The sequence below is a fragment of the Ylistrum balloti genome, unplaced genomic scaffold (genome assembly GCF_031769215.1).
Source record: "Ylistrum balloti isolate Yb309-2 unplaced genomic scaffold, AGI_CSIRO_Ybal_v1 Utg369986, whole genome shotgun sequence".
Taxonomy (NCBI): Eukaryota; Metazoa; Mollusca; class Bivalvia; order Pectinida; family Pectinidae; genus Ylistrum; species Ylistrum balloti.
Window position 1 is genome coordinate 1,081,599 of NW_026782071.1, and position 19,963 is coordinate 1,101,561.

Sequence of the window (19,963 nt, forward strand, 5' to 3'; positions counted from 1 at the left end):
GTTATTGACTTTGTAAATCTGGTCTCTATTGAACTTTATTACGAATTAATATCTAATTTACAGCTACCTTAAATAAAAATTATTACTACCATACTGATATAGCTACCTTTGTTACAAACACTATTATCTTATCATAATTTGCTCTTATCTTGTCCAAATTTACAACTGTCGTGTTTTAATCATTTCCTCGAGTATAGGAGGGCTTTCAGACTATACAATATTGGTTTCTTTTGAAAGGGTGGATTTCATTTATCGCGGAAGTCTTAGGAAAATGGAGAACATATTGTGGCAAGATATTCTTCCCGTCAATCAAACTATCCCCTCTCTGCCTCCACCCCATCCCCACTCATTATTCAATGACGTCATACACATCAGAGGAAACTGTCTAATTATAGGATATATAACGGAGTCCCAGCGCCAATGCTCTAAACCCGAAAACATTGAGATATACGTACATATATATTTCATGTTCACATCCCTTTATTATGTCGTGATATGTCGGGGAATTAAAAAAGCTCAAACGCGTTACCTTGATCTCTGAACCTCTTACGAAATTAAGGACCGGTAATTGTAACTAAAAGTGCCAATTTGTTTAAAGATTGGTTAACTTGAAATTTGTACAGTGTGTCTTTTCCGTAACAGGTGTATTCAAACAAGACAAAAATCTTCATTAAAACCTCCGTGTATTAAGTTGAATACATATTACGAAATGAATATGTAGCTTCACTCAAATGAGACATACACCAACACTAAATTTAAGGCGTTCAATACATTTCGTTTTTATTTTTGGTTAAGCTGACAAGTCTTTAATAAGGCTATCCCTCGAGGTGTTACAATGTTAATTTGGAGTAGGATAAGTCAATAATTTCACACTTGAGAAACATATATATTACAGTTAATTAAGGTACAGTACTGTGACCCTTTTACTATAAGTAGGCTTATACCTCCTAATCATTATACTTCAGAATTATTTACATTCGAAAACGAAACATTGTTGTTTATCAATACTCATGGAGTCAACTCGACTTAAGGATTTTCTTTTTTGTACATAGATCATTTGAAATGTTTATCTGAAAGTTAATAGTAGGTCATCTAAATTATCCAATTAAATCGTCAACGATATGGAAGTTACATAATAAATAGAACGTTTCTTTGTACCTATTTCACAACACTGTTTCAAAAGTTTGTAAAAGTACATGTGTTATTGAAAGGGTTGGCAGGGCAAGGAAATTAATGTCTCGGACCTTCCCTATTCCAAATTTCAAAGAGGTGATTTTGCGAGAAAATTTGGTAATCATACGGAGAGAGAGAGAGAGAGAGAGAGAGAGAGAGAGAGAGAGAGAGAGAGAGAGAGAGAGGGGGGGGGGCAGAAGGTTGAAACATGTTGGTTTGTCTTCTCATCTTCACTTCTAGTTCAGGGTTGTCATGTGTCTTGTTTTAAATCGCGTGTATATCAAGGCTAAATACAGATTACTGTCCATATCTTCATGATTGACCAAACGTGGCCAGTCGTTACGCATTAGTGACAAACAAGTATCTTTCGGAGTGCTCGGAGAGATAGCCACCCAGTCTTATCCCTCACTCTCAGTTGTGTCACTGGTCAATCTGTGTCCCCTACAATGTGACACCGACAGATTGATAGTAATATGAAGTAAAATGTCTATAAATTTATACAAGTTTAATGTATTGATATTTATCCTTAATGATATTGTCACTAACCTTACATTAGAGAAACAAAAACATGATCTACCTTGGGTGTCATATGATATCGTATAATTTCTTGGGCTTTAATTTTCGTGGTGGTTATGAAAAGAAAGAAGAAAGGAAGTCTTTTTCGTGGACATTTTATTTCGTGGACACTTTATTTCGTGGATAGATATAGCGCAAATCTTTTTATGCTTCCTGTAACAATTTACGGACATAAAAATTGTCTGCAACCTGCATTAGATCATTTTAATTTGAATAATTATAATGGAAACATAGTTGAAGAAAAATAATGACTTCAGCCAAAATTATTTTGCTTTTTATAGATATTTCTAAAATTGGGAATTGTTTGCATTACGAGATTGTGAAGCAACGACTATAATTTTAATCTCGATAAAAGCGGAACATGTGATTCGAGATGTTTATGGCATCAAAATATTTTGTTTTCGGTAAAAGAAAGTAAACTATTCCATAATACGTTAAAAATGTGATCTGTTATAAATTCTATCTCCGCATAAAACAACGTTAAGTTGATGATGCTTTCGAAACTTTTCGTAAGTGACACCTTTCACTGGACACTTTGCATATGATGTATGTGATTACGCACAATTTCGTACCTGTCACAGGTAAGCTTTAATACGGATGATAAAAGATTAACCAATATTATGAAATCTTTCTAATACCGGGCGTTCATTTTATAGTTTTAGTCTCTTTATCAGCAACACAGGTCGAATTATTTAGGATTAAGTCTAGTGTCCAATTATCACTTTAATTAGTCTGAAACCGCCGTGAGTATATTTCGTCATGTGCCAAAATTTTCAAGGATAAATTCAACATTAAACTGGAATTGAAAACTAAAAATCATAATACTTATGTACAGTTATTAACTTTAAATTACTACTGAGAATGTCTGGTGTGGTTATCCTTGCTTTTGACAGTGTGTTCTTAATTCGACCTGTCAAACGTCATATTGACACGAAAGAAATTGATTTAACGTTAAGAAATCTAACATTTAAAAATCATTGAATTTCTCTATAAAAAACATCTAAGCTGAATCGAGGGTGATAATTAGATAAGCCAATGTTATTTTGAATTTTAATTCATGCCAAATGTAATCCGAAGGTCTCCGATCAGCACCTCATTAAAATTTCCTTCTGTAAGCTTTGTGATTAAAGAGTCTAATTATTTGAAAAAAAATGAGTTGAAGTTCATTTGAACATTGATCATTGACGCGCAAAACCAGACACATGGGTAGGAGGCGATGGAGATTTGTTAGCATGTACGTTTTACCTACCATGGCGATATTCTAATGTCTCTACTCGTCCTACCTCGACACTAGTTATCATCAGACGTAATGACCACTTAAGAAGCCTTTGAAAGATCAATATGAAGGTCAAACCCCGTGTAGTCTATTACTCTATAAAGCGGAGTACTAACGCCCATCCGCTCATACCCGATCTTATAATAACGATGTATTCATAAGCTTTAACTGTGTCAAAGGAAACGTTTCTTAAGCAGCGCTAACTACAACAATATTCTCTATAAGTTGACCCCACCCGATAGAGTGCAACAGTAGACGCGATCTAATTAAAAAATCGTTGACTTCCCGAGAAAATTCTGTAGCATGTTTTGATTAACTCTATAAAGTGATTGTTAGCGTTTTACGTTTGGTTTAAGGTACAAGTAGCAAACAGTTTGAATATATTTATTATAAACTAACATCCATTGAGTATATCTGTAAACGACAGTATTAACAGTGTGTGGTTTGGTGAGTGAGAGACAGAAAAAGAATGAACACAAATAATAGAGAAATGATAAGAGATTAAATCACGCATGCATATTTTAAATCTAACCCTTAGTCTACTGGTGGGCAGTAGAAACAGACCCCCATAGCTTATTTACATCGTACATGAGATATACATTAAATCCGAATTATTCGCTTCAATGACTTTATTTCACGGTGAACGGAGCGACGATGATTGGTTGTGTCTGTGGGGTGGGCGTGGTCTAGAGACAGTGTCGTGGAAGCGTGAGTTGATATGGACAGAGATAGGCAGTGACTGGTGGCTGTGACACATGTGTTTAAACCCTATATACCAAACATTGATACCTATCGTGGAATACCACTACTAGGACATGGCACAGATATTCACAATGTTTATGTAGACTCGGCGACAGTTATATAAGTAGGCTTACGCTTTACAGGTAAAGTACACATCATTATACCCACAGTTAGATAGCAATTAACGATATACCTATTTTTTAATTAAACAGTAATGTATTTATTTGATTTGTTTACAGGCAGTGCCCCTTGAGATAACATGGTGTATTGAACTCGGTGACTCTGTATTTCGGGGATTTAAAACACTTATGCTGACTGGAACGATGGATGTAGTACGGTTTCTGAGTTCGGATTTATTTCTTATAAGTGTTTTATTCACGTGCATGGTCCCGGGTGTGTGGGCCAAGGATGTGGCATATTCTCTCTTTGAGGAGGAACAAGCTAACTTCTACCTTGGAAATGTTGCTGATGATGCCGATCTTGCCTCCGAGGCAACAGATCCTGCCGACTTAAATTCTATGAAGTACAGTTTTCTTACACAAGGTAACACACTGGTATCATTGTTTCATATAAATGAGAGACAGAGTTCTCTATATACAGCAGCGAAACTGGACAGAGAGCAGCTTTGTGAGTACCAGGAAGAATGTATTTTAGAGTTGGAAGTGATTGCTAGATCAACGTCTGGAAGTTTGTATAAGAAAATAAAAGTTTCCATTACTGTTCTAGATATAAATGACAACGCTCCTTCCTTTTCGGTGCCTTCGATCACTCGAGATATTTCGGAGGGGTCCCTAACAGGGTTTTACATCCCCATTGAGGCGGCTAAGGATGCTGACACGGGGAACTATTCAATTCAAGATTACACATTAGAGCCCCCGACATCCCCATTTACAGTTGGGTACCAGGAATTCGTGGACGGAAGCTATAGTGTCCGAATTATGCTAAACGGAAAACTGGACAGAGAAATTACAAGTTCATACAAAGTTAACGTTATAGCCACGGACGGCGGAGAAACCCCTAAAACTGGAATCCTGGAAGTGACCATTAATGTTTTGGACATCAATGACAATCGTCCAAGATTCAGTACCCAGATGTACAATGTTACGGTCAACGAAGACGTGGCTGTGAACACGACCATAATAACAGTGTTTGCTGACGACCCGGATCAAGACGAGAACGGTAGAGTCACGTACAAACTGAGTCCAAACCAAGCAGAGAAGATCCCGACTTTATTTGCCATTGACGAGACCTCTGGGGATGTCAGCATCGTCGGGTCTCTCATCTACGAACCGGGAAAGAGTTACACAGTTATCGTAGAGGCATCGGATAACGCGCTACAGCCTCTAATCTCACAGTCAAAAGTGTTTATCCATGTCTTGGATGTACATAACAACCCACCAGAGATCAGTATCGACCCTCTATCGAACACAGACGATTCCGAGATCCTGGAGAATGCTTTATTAAACACTGCAGTGGCCCATGTTACCATCTTTGACCCCGACACCGGTTTGAATGGTATTGTGAATTGTTCAGTAATTAACAGCGAGAAGTTCGAGCTGCAGAAGTTTGCGGTCCATGAGTACAAGGTGGTACTCTATCAGCCTCTTAACCGCGAGGTCAAGGACAGATACGAAGTCACAGTTCATTGTCATGATACTGGTACCCCACGGTTAAATGCATCCTCAATGTTTGTCGTTCACGTAATGGACGTCAATGACAACACCCCAAAATTTACCCAACAACAGTACTTTATCAGTGTCCAAGAGAATACATCTCTCACTTCTAGTGTTATGCAAGTTGCTGCAAATGACTTCGACAATGGCAAGAACGCAGAGGTTGAGTACTCTTTGGATTCTGAAGGTCAGAAATATTTCAGTATTGCAGAAACATCAGGAGTGATATCTGTAAATACTGTTTTGGATAGAGAAACTATCAACCAGATCACATTCAATGTGTTTGCGGCTGATAAAGGTTCACCAAGTTTGACCGGAAGTGCCCAGGTGAAAATGTATGTGACGGACGTTAACGACAACAAACCTGAATTTATCCAGAATACATTTGAATACAATCTGGAGGAGAATAACCATGTTAACGTAAGTATTGGAGTTCTGGTAGCTAACGACCAAGATGACGGGAACAATAGCCAGATAACCTATTTCCTCCATCCTAACTATCACGCAGGGATTCCCTTCTCCATCCTGCCAAATGGAAGTGTCATAGCAACACAGGTGATAGATCGCGAGGCCAAGGCAAGGTACGATTTCACAGTCATTGCTGAAGACATGGGGATTCCGTCCCTCCGAAACTCTGCACATGTTACAGTGTTCGTTCTCGATCTCAATGACAATAACCCTGAATTCATTTTCCCCAACGCTCACAATAACACGGTGGTCATCTCATACCAAACACCGGTCAATACTATCGTGTCCACTGTGGAAACGAGGGACATTGACGATGGTATGAATTCTAAGGTCACTTATTTTATGAAGGATAAAAATTTCTCCCATATTTTTAAGTTGAATAATCTTTCGGGCCGTATCATATTGGATAAAGCTTTATCTCAGGCTGATGCAAGGAAATACACTTTTGGAATTATTGCCCAGGACAAAGGTACCCCTCCACGGATTAACGAGATTGCCATGTCCATCGTTGTCACAACTCAGAAATTAGGAGATGACGTCACACCACCGGAAGAGCATCGGCAATATTTCCTTATCGCCGTCGCTATTTCCTGTGTGACTGCTGTCATTGCTGTTGTCATCATTCTAACCATCTGTCTAATCAAACGGGCTGATAGAATAAAACAGAAATATTCCGAATCAAAAGACCATTCGGATGGACCACTAGGAAGTCAGGAAACTAGGAAGAAAGTCAGCTTCAGTATCGACGACAGAGCCATGACAACTCTGCCCGGGGGTCGGTCTAGCGCCCACGAGAACCACCTATATCCAGAGATACCTACAGGGTCTATACAGGTAAGTTATTGTTATTTTAGTTGTATATATCCTTTATCTTACCTGTTATCAGCCACGTGATAAATTGTTCTACATAGGTATTACTGCCTTAAGCCTCTTCAAGTAATAACCGAGGTTAGGTATCATGTCACCAAACCTGGGATCAACATTAATTTATGTGACCTGTCAGTTCCGGCCAAGGGGGGACATCCTTTTATTGAAAAAAGTGAAATATACAAATGGTCCTATCACAAAACGATAATGATATTATCATATCTTGGCAGCGAGTACAGGATATCATCTAATCCTCCCCCCTTATCACATGACACAAAGTTTCTGTGACATGCCATAACAACAGTTTCTGACATCAGACCGTTCACATCCTTTGGAAGCCCTCAAACCAATAGTACTGACTGACTATAGAAATCATTCCTGCTGTTAAGTTTTCGTTAATTTCAGGTTGCAACATATCATAATCCCTGTTAAAATTATTACTTCTTTGGGCGTCGTTTCCCTTTCAGAGGATATCATAAACGGCGAATATAAGATTGACAATGAAAACAATAGTTTTTTCGTCGTTGAGAGCTTTTTATTCAAATATATGACAAGACAATTTCGTTAGAATTTGAACCACCTAAAATATTTGCAGTAATTTGTCATGTGATCAACTGTGTTAAGATACCTTCTCTGTGAAAGCACTGTCTCTGATACGATAAGCCTCCGTTCTGTGTTCAGAGATTTTAATTCTCACTAAGGTGGTATATCACTACAGAAACAGAAGTGGTTCCTCTCCAATTGTACATAGGTTTGACAGGGACTAACTATCTCTAGACAAGGTAATCAGTATCATGTGACATCAACAGAGATAAATATAACATGTACAATCAGGAGACAAAATATTCAATCATGAAAAGGACTTTCCTCTGATCGTTTTAACGATAAGTAGGAATCTACTATCTCATTATTATATCCATTTAATACGCATAACATAAAATGAAATAATAAAATAAAATAAAATAGTTGATTTGCGAGAGAGAAAGAACATCTTTCAGAAATTTTAAAAATATTTCTATCTCCAGAAATAGGAAAAAAATAAAACGGGATTTTAATATTTAATATCTCAATCAAGGAAATGCTTTTAACATTGACATATATATTTAGAAATTGTTGCGAAATCTTTTAGTCGTGTTCAGAAACATTTTCGTCCATTTAAGATCAAACTTGAAAGTCCCATTTAAAATTCATTACAAGTAATTACACTGTCAAATATCAATGTTAACTAGTAAAATTTTAGGTGACGTTAAACGACTACAGAATGTGAAGACATTCCACAATGATAAGTGATGAGAACTTTAATTGAATACGAGAACTTTTTAACGTCTATCTTGATTTAAAATTATGGTAACCACATTTTACAAGGATAGGTTAAACGTGTGGGCTTTTACATCTTCCTTCAGGGTCAGCTACAGATCTTATCCTAACTTACTCATCCACCGAGAATGTAATCATACCCGTAAACAACAACGGTAGATAAATAAACAAAATTATAAAGCCATTAAAACATGTTGTCAGGAGTTTGTAAAAAGCATGTTTCCTTCCTGTTTGTACAGGTAAATACAGGTAAATTAAATACAGGTAAATTGATTGTTTCTTACAAAGTATAGTAAGTTACTTGTTCAAGTATGTTCATTTCATGTCTATATAACATAGGTATAACTGTTTCATTTACTTATGGTGTATAGAGGAGCATGTAGTCATGTTCATTTCCACAAGCCGTGACAAATATGTCAGATCATCTGTAAGAAATGTTTTATGACGAATATGATTGATGGTTGATCAGGTATATGAATTATTGATAATGAATAATTTAAATCACATTCACGTTTCAAATACAGATTCAATTTTTAATTCTCATGAACGTCATATCATCGAGGAACGTCTTTCCTCATTTACTTTTGTAACTAATTCAGTCCTCCACACTGTATATTTGAACTTTCATGTAAAAAAGCCCCTATGCATTCAAATTAACATATGTAAATGTACATTCTTTTACTCCAGCTAAAATATTCCACGTTAAAAATCCCTTATCAGAGAACATTCATTGTACATAATATATATAAACCGTTATTTATGAAACTTGGATGTTTTATTTAATTGATACACTAATTAAAAACCTAGGACGGTGTTTTAATTTCTGATATCATGTAGTTTGTAAGAGCACATTCTATGTATTTTGATAAGGTGTTTTTAATAATAATAATAAGATAATAATTACAGTATTTCCATAAAAATTAACAGACATTTCCAACAATGTGCATAAAATGTTTGAGCAAATTGAAAATAAGCAGATTAAATCTGTCAAAATATTGTGATTCATCTAGAACTGCTGTCTGTTGCTGTCACCCGATACCGAATGGGTCAATGGATATGAATCTGGGTGATAATCATGCACAGGGGGATCAATTCTATTGTAAGATACCCCCAATGATGTAAAATTCACGGTCCCCACACGTGTGAGGTGTCACAAAGTTTAAAGAAAACACGGTTATAATGACTTTATTTTGTCCGATTTACTTAAGGTCCAGTCTCGTTCATCGTGACCCGTACGTAAACAATCCCATGTTTAGATGGCCGAAAAATCCAATTTCTATTAAACGAAGAAAAGAAAGGGCTGGAAATTTGAAGCTGTGTCTCATAAATCTCCACCTGCCTCTTGGTGCGGAAGACAATGTGTCTGAATTACCTGGGTGCTTTACTCATTTTGTCCACCCGATCAAGGCATTTCCCATTTATATCCCCATTCACTATATCACATAAATGTCTTGGAAAATGGAGTAATCCAGCCCACACTCTCCCCACCAAACCGCTCATTTACAGGGACAAGATAGATGCCTACACGGGTGAATCACTGTGCGGGGCAGTTATTCAATTCGACAATACCTCAATCTGATCGTAAACTCCCTCCCGAGTCACAAGACTTGTCTTCTTTTCTATAATAAATCTTTGTACTATCGAGTACAGAAACAACAGAACAACACAGTCGTGCAGCGATTTTACACGGTACAACAGTTATTGGTTGGGTGAAGATAAGTCACTTTTGAAATATTTTTGTTTAAGAGCAAGTTGACAAATCTTAGGATGAGTAGAAATCTAGATGGGTGGTACATGATGGATGCCAGTTTGTATGACGGCAACTTTGTCCTCTCAGTATGGGTGAGTTTTCTAGTTTCAGGCTACATGCTCAGGCTTTGTTATCCTGTCTACGAGACAAGCTGAGGGACTTGACAGAACATTCCGGCATTTAGTACCCGTAACTTGTGTAAAACTCTTTCTTCTTGGCTTTCTTTGATGTAGCAATCGGTGTTATAGCATTATATAACCGAAATGTTCCTGATTTGAATAAGATGTATCAATTCTACATAAAATGGATACCTTATTCGAAACCTGTTCACGGTGAATGGATTTGGCACACCCAATGTCTCTCTTAATCACCGAAATTGTTACCTAAGGTTCAGAGTAAAATCGAATTACTTTTTAGTGGACGAAGACGTTGTGATTAAACGGTTCTAACAAGACCTTGCGCCAGACTGACGTCTCTACGTAATGGTCAAGTCATGACGCAATGACCAGAGGTCAAATTCTAACAGATTTTATGATTAATAATCCTGACTATGACGAATGTCATCGATGAAAAATGACTTTCCAGTTCGTACCTCTTAATTGTTGCAGTGTCAAGCAAAGTCAATGAAGCGAGTGATAATTATTTTATATATCTTTTCTTCATGAGAATTTCTCGCCCTACACATTTAACGCTGCTGTTTTGGCGTCTCATTACCGGAGATTTCATGGCCAATTGGTGTGATGTGTGGTCATATTTGGTGCCTAAGTTTATTTTTCTTGACAGCGATGGAGATTTTATCAAACATAAATGTTTACTCTTGACTTCTCAAGTGTTACTAATTGGAGACCATTTCAAATACAGTCTATAATTATTCGGATGGGCAAGATATTAAATTTCCTATTTACCAAACGAAATCGAGAGTGTCAGTAGCCAGGTAGTTTAACTGCATAACCGGAACCGTATTTCGTGTGCTACATGACACCCGTCACTCAAATTAGAAAAAAAATCAGTAAAAATTCAAAATATGGCGTGAAACCATGACGTCGGCAAGATGGCCCCTTTCATAACTAGTAACTAGAACTAAGGTGAACCTCGCGTGATTCTGACGTTTTCTGAAATTCGTATCCTGCGAGTGTCAATGATTAGCAGAATTTTGCATGTGTCAGCGGCTAATGATAAGGATTAATGTAAGGTGAACATGCAAACGAACTTATCCGTGGTCACAACGCCTAGAAGCAAACTCCTTAAGTGTCCTGACTTCCTTTAAAAACTTAAAGATTTTATAAACGTAGTTTAAATATTGTCTCTGCTGCACTTATAACAGGGCGTACTTAAATTTCTTAATCTTGCCAACTAATAAAACTACATTTAAATTTAAACTTCATAAAATTTCCTGGGGCTGTTCTGTTACATCGTTTTAAATCCACGATTGAACAAGATTTTAAGACTGTGATAATGTTTAACAATATTGATGAATTGTATTACACATTAAATGACAGCTAGAACACCTATTTTATGACTACAAATAACGTTATATTCATACAACTACAACCGTCTTTTCTTTAAATGAAGAGATCAAGCCTGCTTCCTTTGTTGACACAATACATTCCCAATGGGCTATATGATATAACCGTTGCACTGTACAGCTTGTTGGTGTTGGTAAACAATCACAGGCAATGTTCTATTTAAAATGTTTCGCCATTGACTAAGATAACGACCTGAAACATTATCATTTACATAAAGGTGACGTGATATTAAGAATTAATCACTTTAAACAACCAAATGTTTGGCACAACAATCTTTTGACAAATAAGAGCAGGTTATAAATTAATTAATCCTCAGTACACACTATCCAAAATGATATTCATATACTGCAACTAAAATTATCACAATTAACCAGAATAATAAAATATTTTCGAGATTTAAAGAAAGCCATTCCATGAACACTTGATTTCGATATTCATCATAGCTCAACAAGCCTACTTATGATAATTTCAACGATTAAAAGTACGAAAAAAAAAAAAAAAACAGAAAAAATTCATGTTTTTACAGTATCGCCAAATAGAAAAATAAAAAAGACGATTGTGGAAACAAAAATACACCTTTATCAAATTGTAACATTGTATTATAAAACAGCAACATATATACACAAGGGTAAATTGCACGCATACACGCATTATGTTATGCTAAATTGTGTATGTTATCTGTTTTACTGTAGAATAAAACTCATATACAACGGGATATCACGAATATTTTGTAAAGGACAAATGCATTTTAACGCAATTGTTTAAATACTCGTGGGAAAGATGAAATATTTTTATTGACCTATAGCCCCTTAAATATTCTATGTATTCGTCATAATGGAGCCTCTTAATCAGACAGAATTTCTGTTGGTTGATAAGTATATTAACAAACATATGTATATGATAAATACAATCTTAATAGAAATAAGATGTTAATAAACTCCCGAGTTACACCTGTTCTCTTTCTCAATCTAGAAATACCTTGATTGGAAATAATATTCATACATTATTTCAGCTGTCGCCGACCAGATTTACTTTTTATCAGAAACACAAACATTTCATATTAATATTCTATATCAATAATGACGAATACATTTGTCATGAATGGATCCATTGAATACATATCTTATAATAGAGAATATTTGTCGTTAAAACTCCATTCATATCACTCTTTTGGGGATATCAGGATTAACATAACATAATAAGTTAATAGATATGATTAAATTGGATACTTACCTCAAAATATAGGGTAATATCTGGATATATTCCCTCTCGACAAGCGTGAGTGGCGATTTAATTACATAAACAAATGTGCCCTCTTCACCTTCGGAACCATTCATGCTTATGGGAAAACCTTGGTGGTCTGCAGAAATGAGAGCGATCTATCGTAAAAAATGCATTGAATGGTATTTGGTGATTTTAAAACGATAACTTAAAACCATTTTATCAGAACTTGAACATTAAAATACAGTGATTCTAATATCTTACTTTATTACAGTCTTAGTACCACCATAGTGATTACAAAATCATGACAGTGCATTTAATATATATTATTAGAAATAATCTACAATGTAGAACTAAATATTGAATAAAATTAGTTCAAATTGGAATTCAATGGAATTGGGACAAAACATGAAAATAAAGATTTACTCGAAAACTTCTGAAAAGGTACTAAGAGATCGGCATGTAAAAGATTTGAATTCTCTCTGGTATGTTAGAGAATTTACAATGATATAATTATCGCCCATATATACAACAACAGATGTTAAATTCAATATAAAAATCATTACATGCTTTCTTAGACATGTACAACCTGACTATCAAATACAGTCCCCGAACAAAAACCAATATGGCTGACGAAGATTGATAGGTCTTCGATAAAGATCAAACCCAATATTGTAGCCTTTACTGTGAAATTGATTTTCTTGCTATATAATGTGACTGGTAGTTGTTGGGTTTACTCGGTACGTTACGTTTGACAACCAATGTCAAACCGCTAGCATTAATGACATTGAGCATCTAAAGCTTCAAACAAATATGAGATCTTGTGTTACCTAATCGCTCGGAAAATCCTTTCTAAATGGTTACTGAGTAGATACTTTATTATACTGAAATAGTCAAGCTTTGCATTCATTGGAAATTGAAAGTAAGATCGCTGCCCTTAATCTCGAGGGAAAAGACAAGGGGTAAACAATTTGATCCCTTCTACTCTCTAATGTATATCGGTGTGCAACCTCTTTAACTTTCTGACTTTGTCTCAGTTTGACGTATGCCATTGTATAGATAGAGAAGTATGTATAATGCCAATCTGTCTGAAACCTTTTTTAACTGCTTTTAAAAGTTTCCGTCTTTACAATGTATCTGTATTGTTATCTAGAGCAAGTATAACCGCACATTTAATTGGTAAAAGATATCTTAAACGGGTTTTTAGTTTTAAATACAAGCCATGGCGACGTTGTCGTCGTTTGTCTGTCTGCGGTAGTACATAAAGTATCTTCCGAGTCGCACAAGATTAAATAAACATTAGTCTATTGCTGGTTAGGATTGGTAAAATGCGGACCTTTCATTCGATCATTGTAGATTTTCCTCATTCGACTTCTAGGTTTGAAATTCATGCCCTTGTTTGACTCTACTGTATCTTATCTAAATTTGTGTCAGAAGTTGATATTTATTTGTGTGTCTTTTTTTATAACCCCGCCCCCCCCACCCCTCCAAAAAAAAAGCGCTAGGACAAAATATGAACAACAGAAGTATTTCTCTATCAAATGTTATTTCTTAGGATTTTTAAAAATCGTTTTCTCAACGTTTATAAGGTAACTATGTGTACATAGTCTTGGAAATATCACATTCATGAATGCCAAAGTGATAACATAACTATGTTATCTTTTTTATATTACTTGAATTGAACTTGGTTTTGAATGAACATCGAAAAACTGTATGTTCATCTATAATCTGATTCACTGGATTGGCTATGACATTGGTAGGACAGGAATGTAAAGTCTCAATTAATTACAAAATGTCTGGTGCTTGATGTAAACGAATACATTCACTGACCGATTATCTTAATTATCTCGAGTTTAACACAGGGGATCTCAAACGAAAGCACTTCTTAACGTTTGTCACTGCTACCTCCAGTGGAATAGAAAATTAGTGGAACTTGATACCAATGGTATTATCTTGTCTCATCACAAAGTCCCTTTTTTGTGGTGGTATAGCCAGAGGTCAATGCGTTCGCCGTTAGATATAGTACAGTATAGGGATCGGGACACAGATTTCTATAACGTTAAACTTAAGACGAGGCATGGGTTCACTTAATTTACATAGATCATTTGTATACTATTACGTATTTCTGCTTAAAGTACAGTGTTGGGTAATTCATCTAATTCAGTAGAAGGGATCTCTAGATACGACATTATATATGTGTATAATTATCAATGATTTCGATATAAATACAGAATAGACATCGGCATTGAAATGTATTAAAAGTAAATTTGTTCAGTAAAGAAATCTGGGCACATATCTAATTTTATGAACGCCTCAACTGATTATCATTTCAATAAGACGAGAAATTTCAATTCACAAATAGACTTGGGATGACAGTTAGGTATCACGTAACACTGTACATATACTAAGGATGTTTACTATGGATGTTTATTCTGGGTGTTTATTCTGGTTGTGTACAATTGGTAACTTACTATTCGAACATATACAGTAGCCGGGACATCAAACTCTAAACTATGGAACGTGTCATTGGGTCGCGTCAGAACTCCGCACTTTATATAAACACAAATAATACTATCAGAGACTACATGCACGGTGAAAGATGTTCAAATAGAGTTAAAGTGTTCATAGAGATTTATAGGGATTTATAAAAAAAAAACACAGGAGGTACTGAACAGGATATTTTAACTTTAAGGTAACTTTGCGAGTGGTACTCAAGTTGTTATCTCCACAGCTGGTGTATTTGGAATCAAATAAAAAGTCTTGTCACCAAGCTGTGTATCTGGTGACAATTGTACTTCTAAACGATAAATCAGCATTGCGTAATATTGTAACTTAGTGTTACAGGTATGGCAATGCATTTAGCTTGTAAAGCTTGATAAGAAAGATGTTTTATCAGCGATATTGTTGTAAGTGTGAATCTACATATTTTGATCAGATAGTGTCTGAGGTGGCAAATACTGAATAAATGGCTATAAGCAGCTAATGGCCCTTTGTTTAATAACGTCAAATAATCTCTCGTCAAATTGAGAAAGCTAAATAATGACTTAACCAGCCAATCAGCGAAATATTTACGCAGAGAAGCATAAATAGAATTCCAAAATAAAAATATTAATGAAACGAATCAATGCCTACTTGATATTTCCATACAAACATGTTTTGTTTAAGATTTACAGGATATTGTTGTGATTATCTAATTTGTGTCCAACATCTGTTACCTGTTGAAATGGCGTATTTTATATACAACGATGTGATGAAAGGTGCAGTCCTTTAAGATTTTATATTGGTGACAAATATCTGGATTTATGTCAGAAGTTTTATAGCCTGATTTAAACGTTTTGTCTCTGTAACAAACAATGTACTATTTTGTATATCTAAAAATCTACAATATCACTTTTGTTGCAAAGCCAATGACGAGAGTAAACAGGAAAATATAATACGCTGTAATCGTACGAATAAAATTGCATGTCATATTTCTTTAAATTACCGTTCGACTGTCAAATGTGTTGCAATATGTAGTTCATTGATTTTGAAACTGATGAATAAACATCTTTTCAAACTATCAAATTTGTGTTTATATCACAGTGAACGTGATCAGTAATTTACTTCACAATTTGATAAACCAGGTGCCGGAATATTTATTTTCTCTTTAGGTTTGAAATTGGCACTGAGTAGAAATGAACGCAATGTCATATAAATATGTTAGGTTATAATTCTAATAATATCGTCAATGATTAATTAGGATAATTCTTCTTCTTCTGTACCACTTGTAATTTCTGATTGTTTTGCAGGTTTCGTTGAAGAGTCCGGATCGTGGTCACGAGAGCGATAGTGGACAGGGAAGTCTGGACAGTGGCAACAGGCGACATCACCAGCTCGCGAGCCTCAAGCTTCATCACGCTCTACTGACCTCTCCCGGCGGCTCCAAAAATCGATCAAGCGTGTCACATGTGGTACGTAAACTTATCACCATCTGTCATATTTCAGGTACACACGGGTATTCACAAGCTTAGCCCTAGATACACTACTAATCAAACACATTTTATCAATAAACATGGCATTAACTATTTCAAAAAAACTTTAATGCAAGACTTCATCCGTTTTATTTTTTCATAAAACAAATTCCCAAAAAACAATGTTAACAGTATCACAAAGGATGCTTTCTGTTTTATGAATGCTGACCATGCTTTCATGCAAACATCTGCCGAAACCATATTTTAGAAAAATAGTCAGTGGAATCTCTCACATCTTTTGTTGAACATATTTGAATCATTGTTACCGTTCTGTTGTAGTCCTGATTTTGTCGAGGTCTTATCTTCGGCAGTCACGCACTGTCATGTCTCAATGGTTGTACGCAAATTGTTAATCCCCCACATTAGTCGCCTTTTGTGTTATTATATCTTTACTAATAGCTAAAATGTTTCTATTTGATTGACCATATTCAATGTAGTTCCTTTGAATGAAATCAAAATTATAATGTACATCTGCAGACCTATTAACCTTCATTTCTCTTCTGGCCTCTAATTACAATAAAAGCTTTATAAGATTCGAAAATGTTCCAACAGGACATATTGGAATGGAATGTCATCAGGTTCATTTTCACAGGATTTATTTATAAATGATTGTATGTCCTTAATAAATATTGACCTTGTCTTTGTCCTACAGTCGCCTCCCTTGTCGGGACTCATTACTCACCAAGAGGCCGATAACCATAGCGACCTGTCCGGCGAGACAAATACAAGTGATAGTGGGCGTGGCGGTAGTGAGGATGACATCAATACTAGCTGTATTCTCTCATACTCGGGAGACTTCGGTAAGTTTCGGAAGTCGAAATCTAGCACCTTGAAGTTTAGAAAATTCATGCTATCTTTAAAATTGAATTTTGTTAGTCGCTAGAAAATATGGAATATTTTTGCAAACAAATTAAATAATATATCTACAATATTTTATAAATCTGATAAGTTTTTTTAGTTTCAATGTTTGCCTTCTTCAATTTTATACATCACTTGTCATTCAAGAGGATAATTTAGGATTATGAATCTAAATAAGATGATTAACTAAGCATATACGTAGAATTATGTAAAACGAATATTAGATAAAATGGGTGATAACAGGTAATTTAACTGATTTACATATCTAGTTTAAAATATAAGAGATTGTATGTAGGAGTTTCGTATATTTAATTAAACATGCTGCCACTAGAGAATATCTTATGATATATATCATTTTCATCAAAGATCAGACAATTACTTTAGTGATCCATCCGATAGGTCTCAAATATTACATGATAGAATCGTGAAATACTGTTTCAACATGTTTAAAGACAGTGTTATTTCTTGACACGAAAATAACGTTGAGTGACAGTGTTTCTGGAAATCTGACATGTTTTGCGTGAGGTGTCGATAATTGATGGATTGATAGGGTTAGAGAGTAAGTCGACTAGGTACATATATGTAGAAGCTTCCGCCTACCTCTATAACATATCATCACTGATTCATGTAATCCGGAGGCTTCTTCAGAGAGTTGAAGATGTATACACTTCTTAATTATTTATAATTGTAAAGTTTCAATCTCCCAGCTTCTTATAAATTATGCAAGAAGTTGCGATTTAAAAAAACAACCTAATAACGATACAAAGTAATATCTGCTTTTATTTAAAGGAATATAATTTTGCTAGTTTCTTTTGGAAGAAGCGATGATTTCGTTTAGTCTGTTAAAGCTGACAAATATTCAAATATGTGGAGGTGTATATAGGCATAATTTAATACACTAACGGCTAAAAGTTTGATGAGTGACATGACAGGACGACGAAATCAAACATTCGGGCTGTATGTAGACTCATACCTTGGATATCACATTACAAGGCAGGGATTTGTATAATTAATAGACACTTAAAGAGGGTTTTGGCGATAACTGTCACTTTAATCAACTCTAATGTTTAATATGCCACACGTATCTAAGTAGAGTACATAAAATACAAGAAATACAATCGTGTTCAGAACATACGCATCACAGATCAAACGAATCGTAAAAATAATTTAGATTAATAATTTAGTATATATATTGACACAAATGAATAAAACTGATATAATATAAAGTCTTCTATATTACATGTCATTAAATATATAACTCAATAAATCTATGCTTTGTATCATTTCTATATGATTTCTTGTATTCTCTGTTGGAAGGATAATTACTCTTACTATCTCCACATCGCACATTAAAAGGAATCAAATTTGTTGTAAACGTTTCCCCTTGATTAAATTTTTTCAATCAAAATAAAGTTATATTAGAGAGGGGTTAAAATAATTTCATGTAATTCTTTATTCTAATATTGCAGATCACTTGGCTCACAGTCCAAGAGGGAAACACACGCCTAGAATCAATTCAAAAAGTGCAGGCATGCGCGAAGATTTATTTCCGCTTCCGGAACATGATTATGGACAATTAAATCACATGAAACCTACTTTAGCTCCGATATCATTCGGGGATAGTTTTTTTAATTATGAAAGTAATCAAGACGGACTTTCTCCTGTACAATTCGGAGGCGTGTCCCCGACAGGAAATTCATTCATACTCAGTGGAAACGACGACAGTACAACGACTTCCGGAAGTTACGTATTGGATCACGAGGACGAATATGTTGACGTCGTGAGACCAAGTAGACAATGTATTGTATAATGGCGGATTTGAGGATAGGTAAGCAGAACAAACACGATGTTGTGTCGTTTTCATTTCTCTTTACTTATCTTATAAACATCTTTAACCAGTAGAAACGTCAATAAGACAAAATCACTGACATCATCTATTAGATGGAAAACAAATTTAGCAATTCACTACAATTACGACAGAATACAACTCAAATTTTCAAATAATTTTTATTTTTTTTTGCATTTGATATTTAAATATATTTATTTGATAACATAGATAATATATGTTCTTTAACTTTTCAGTGGGGCTTCAGAAATGTATGCTGTCCCTGTAAAACGATGTCTCATCCTGTCGTCAAATTGCCGTCCGAACCACACCTGCCAAAGTGATAAGACATCACTATTTTTCTTAACGTCATGTCTACAGGGTCGACTGCATCAGCCTTTAGAAAGAAAGGTAGGTTCATTGTTCGAGCCTTGATAAGAATAAACTTTGTTTGCAAAATCTAGATAGTCAAATAGTAATAATACTTGGTAAAAATTTTGAAAAGCAATTATTTTGCGGTGACAAGAATGCTATCAATTCTTGAGTAGTATTCGCTGATGGTGTGTTTTCACTAAGCGAGGCGTGCCGTAACTACCGTGCGACATTTTGATACAAGCGAATGGTAAACATGTGCTCGACATTCTTTAAAAATATACATACTAAGTATGTGACAATTACGAAC

At 35.2% G+C, this 19,963-nt stretch overlaps 1 protein-coding gene across 1 annotated transcript; it reads left to right on the top strand.

The window, feature by feature from the left end:
- The first annotated feature begins 4,089 nt into the window (after positions 1-4,089).
- On the top strand, positions 4,090-19,266 carry LOC132547867 (protocadherin gamma-A4-like). Its single transcript, XM_060211671.1, has 5 exons — positions 4,090-6,741; positions 9,838-9,933; positions 16,377-16,538; positions 17,251-17,398; positions 18,926-19,266. The coding sequence occupies exons 1-5, from the start codon at positions 4,090-4,092 to the stop codon at positions 19,264-19,266; spliced, it is 3,399 nt and encodes a 1,132-aa protein (XP_060067654.1).
- Positions 19,267-19,963: the final 697 nt, after the last annotated feature.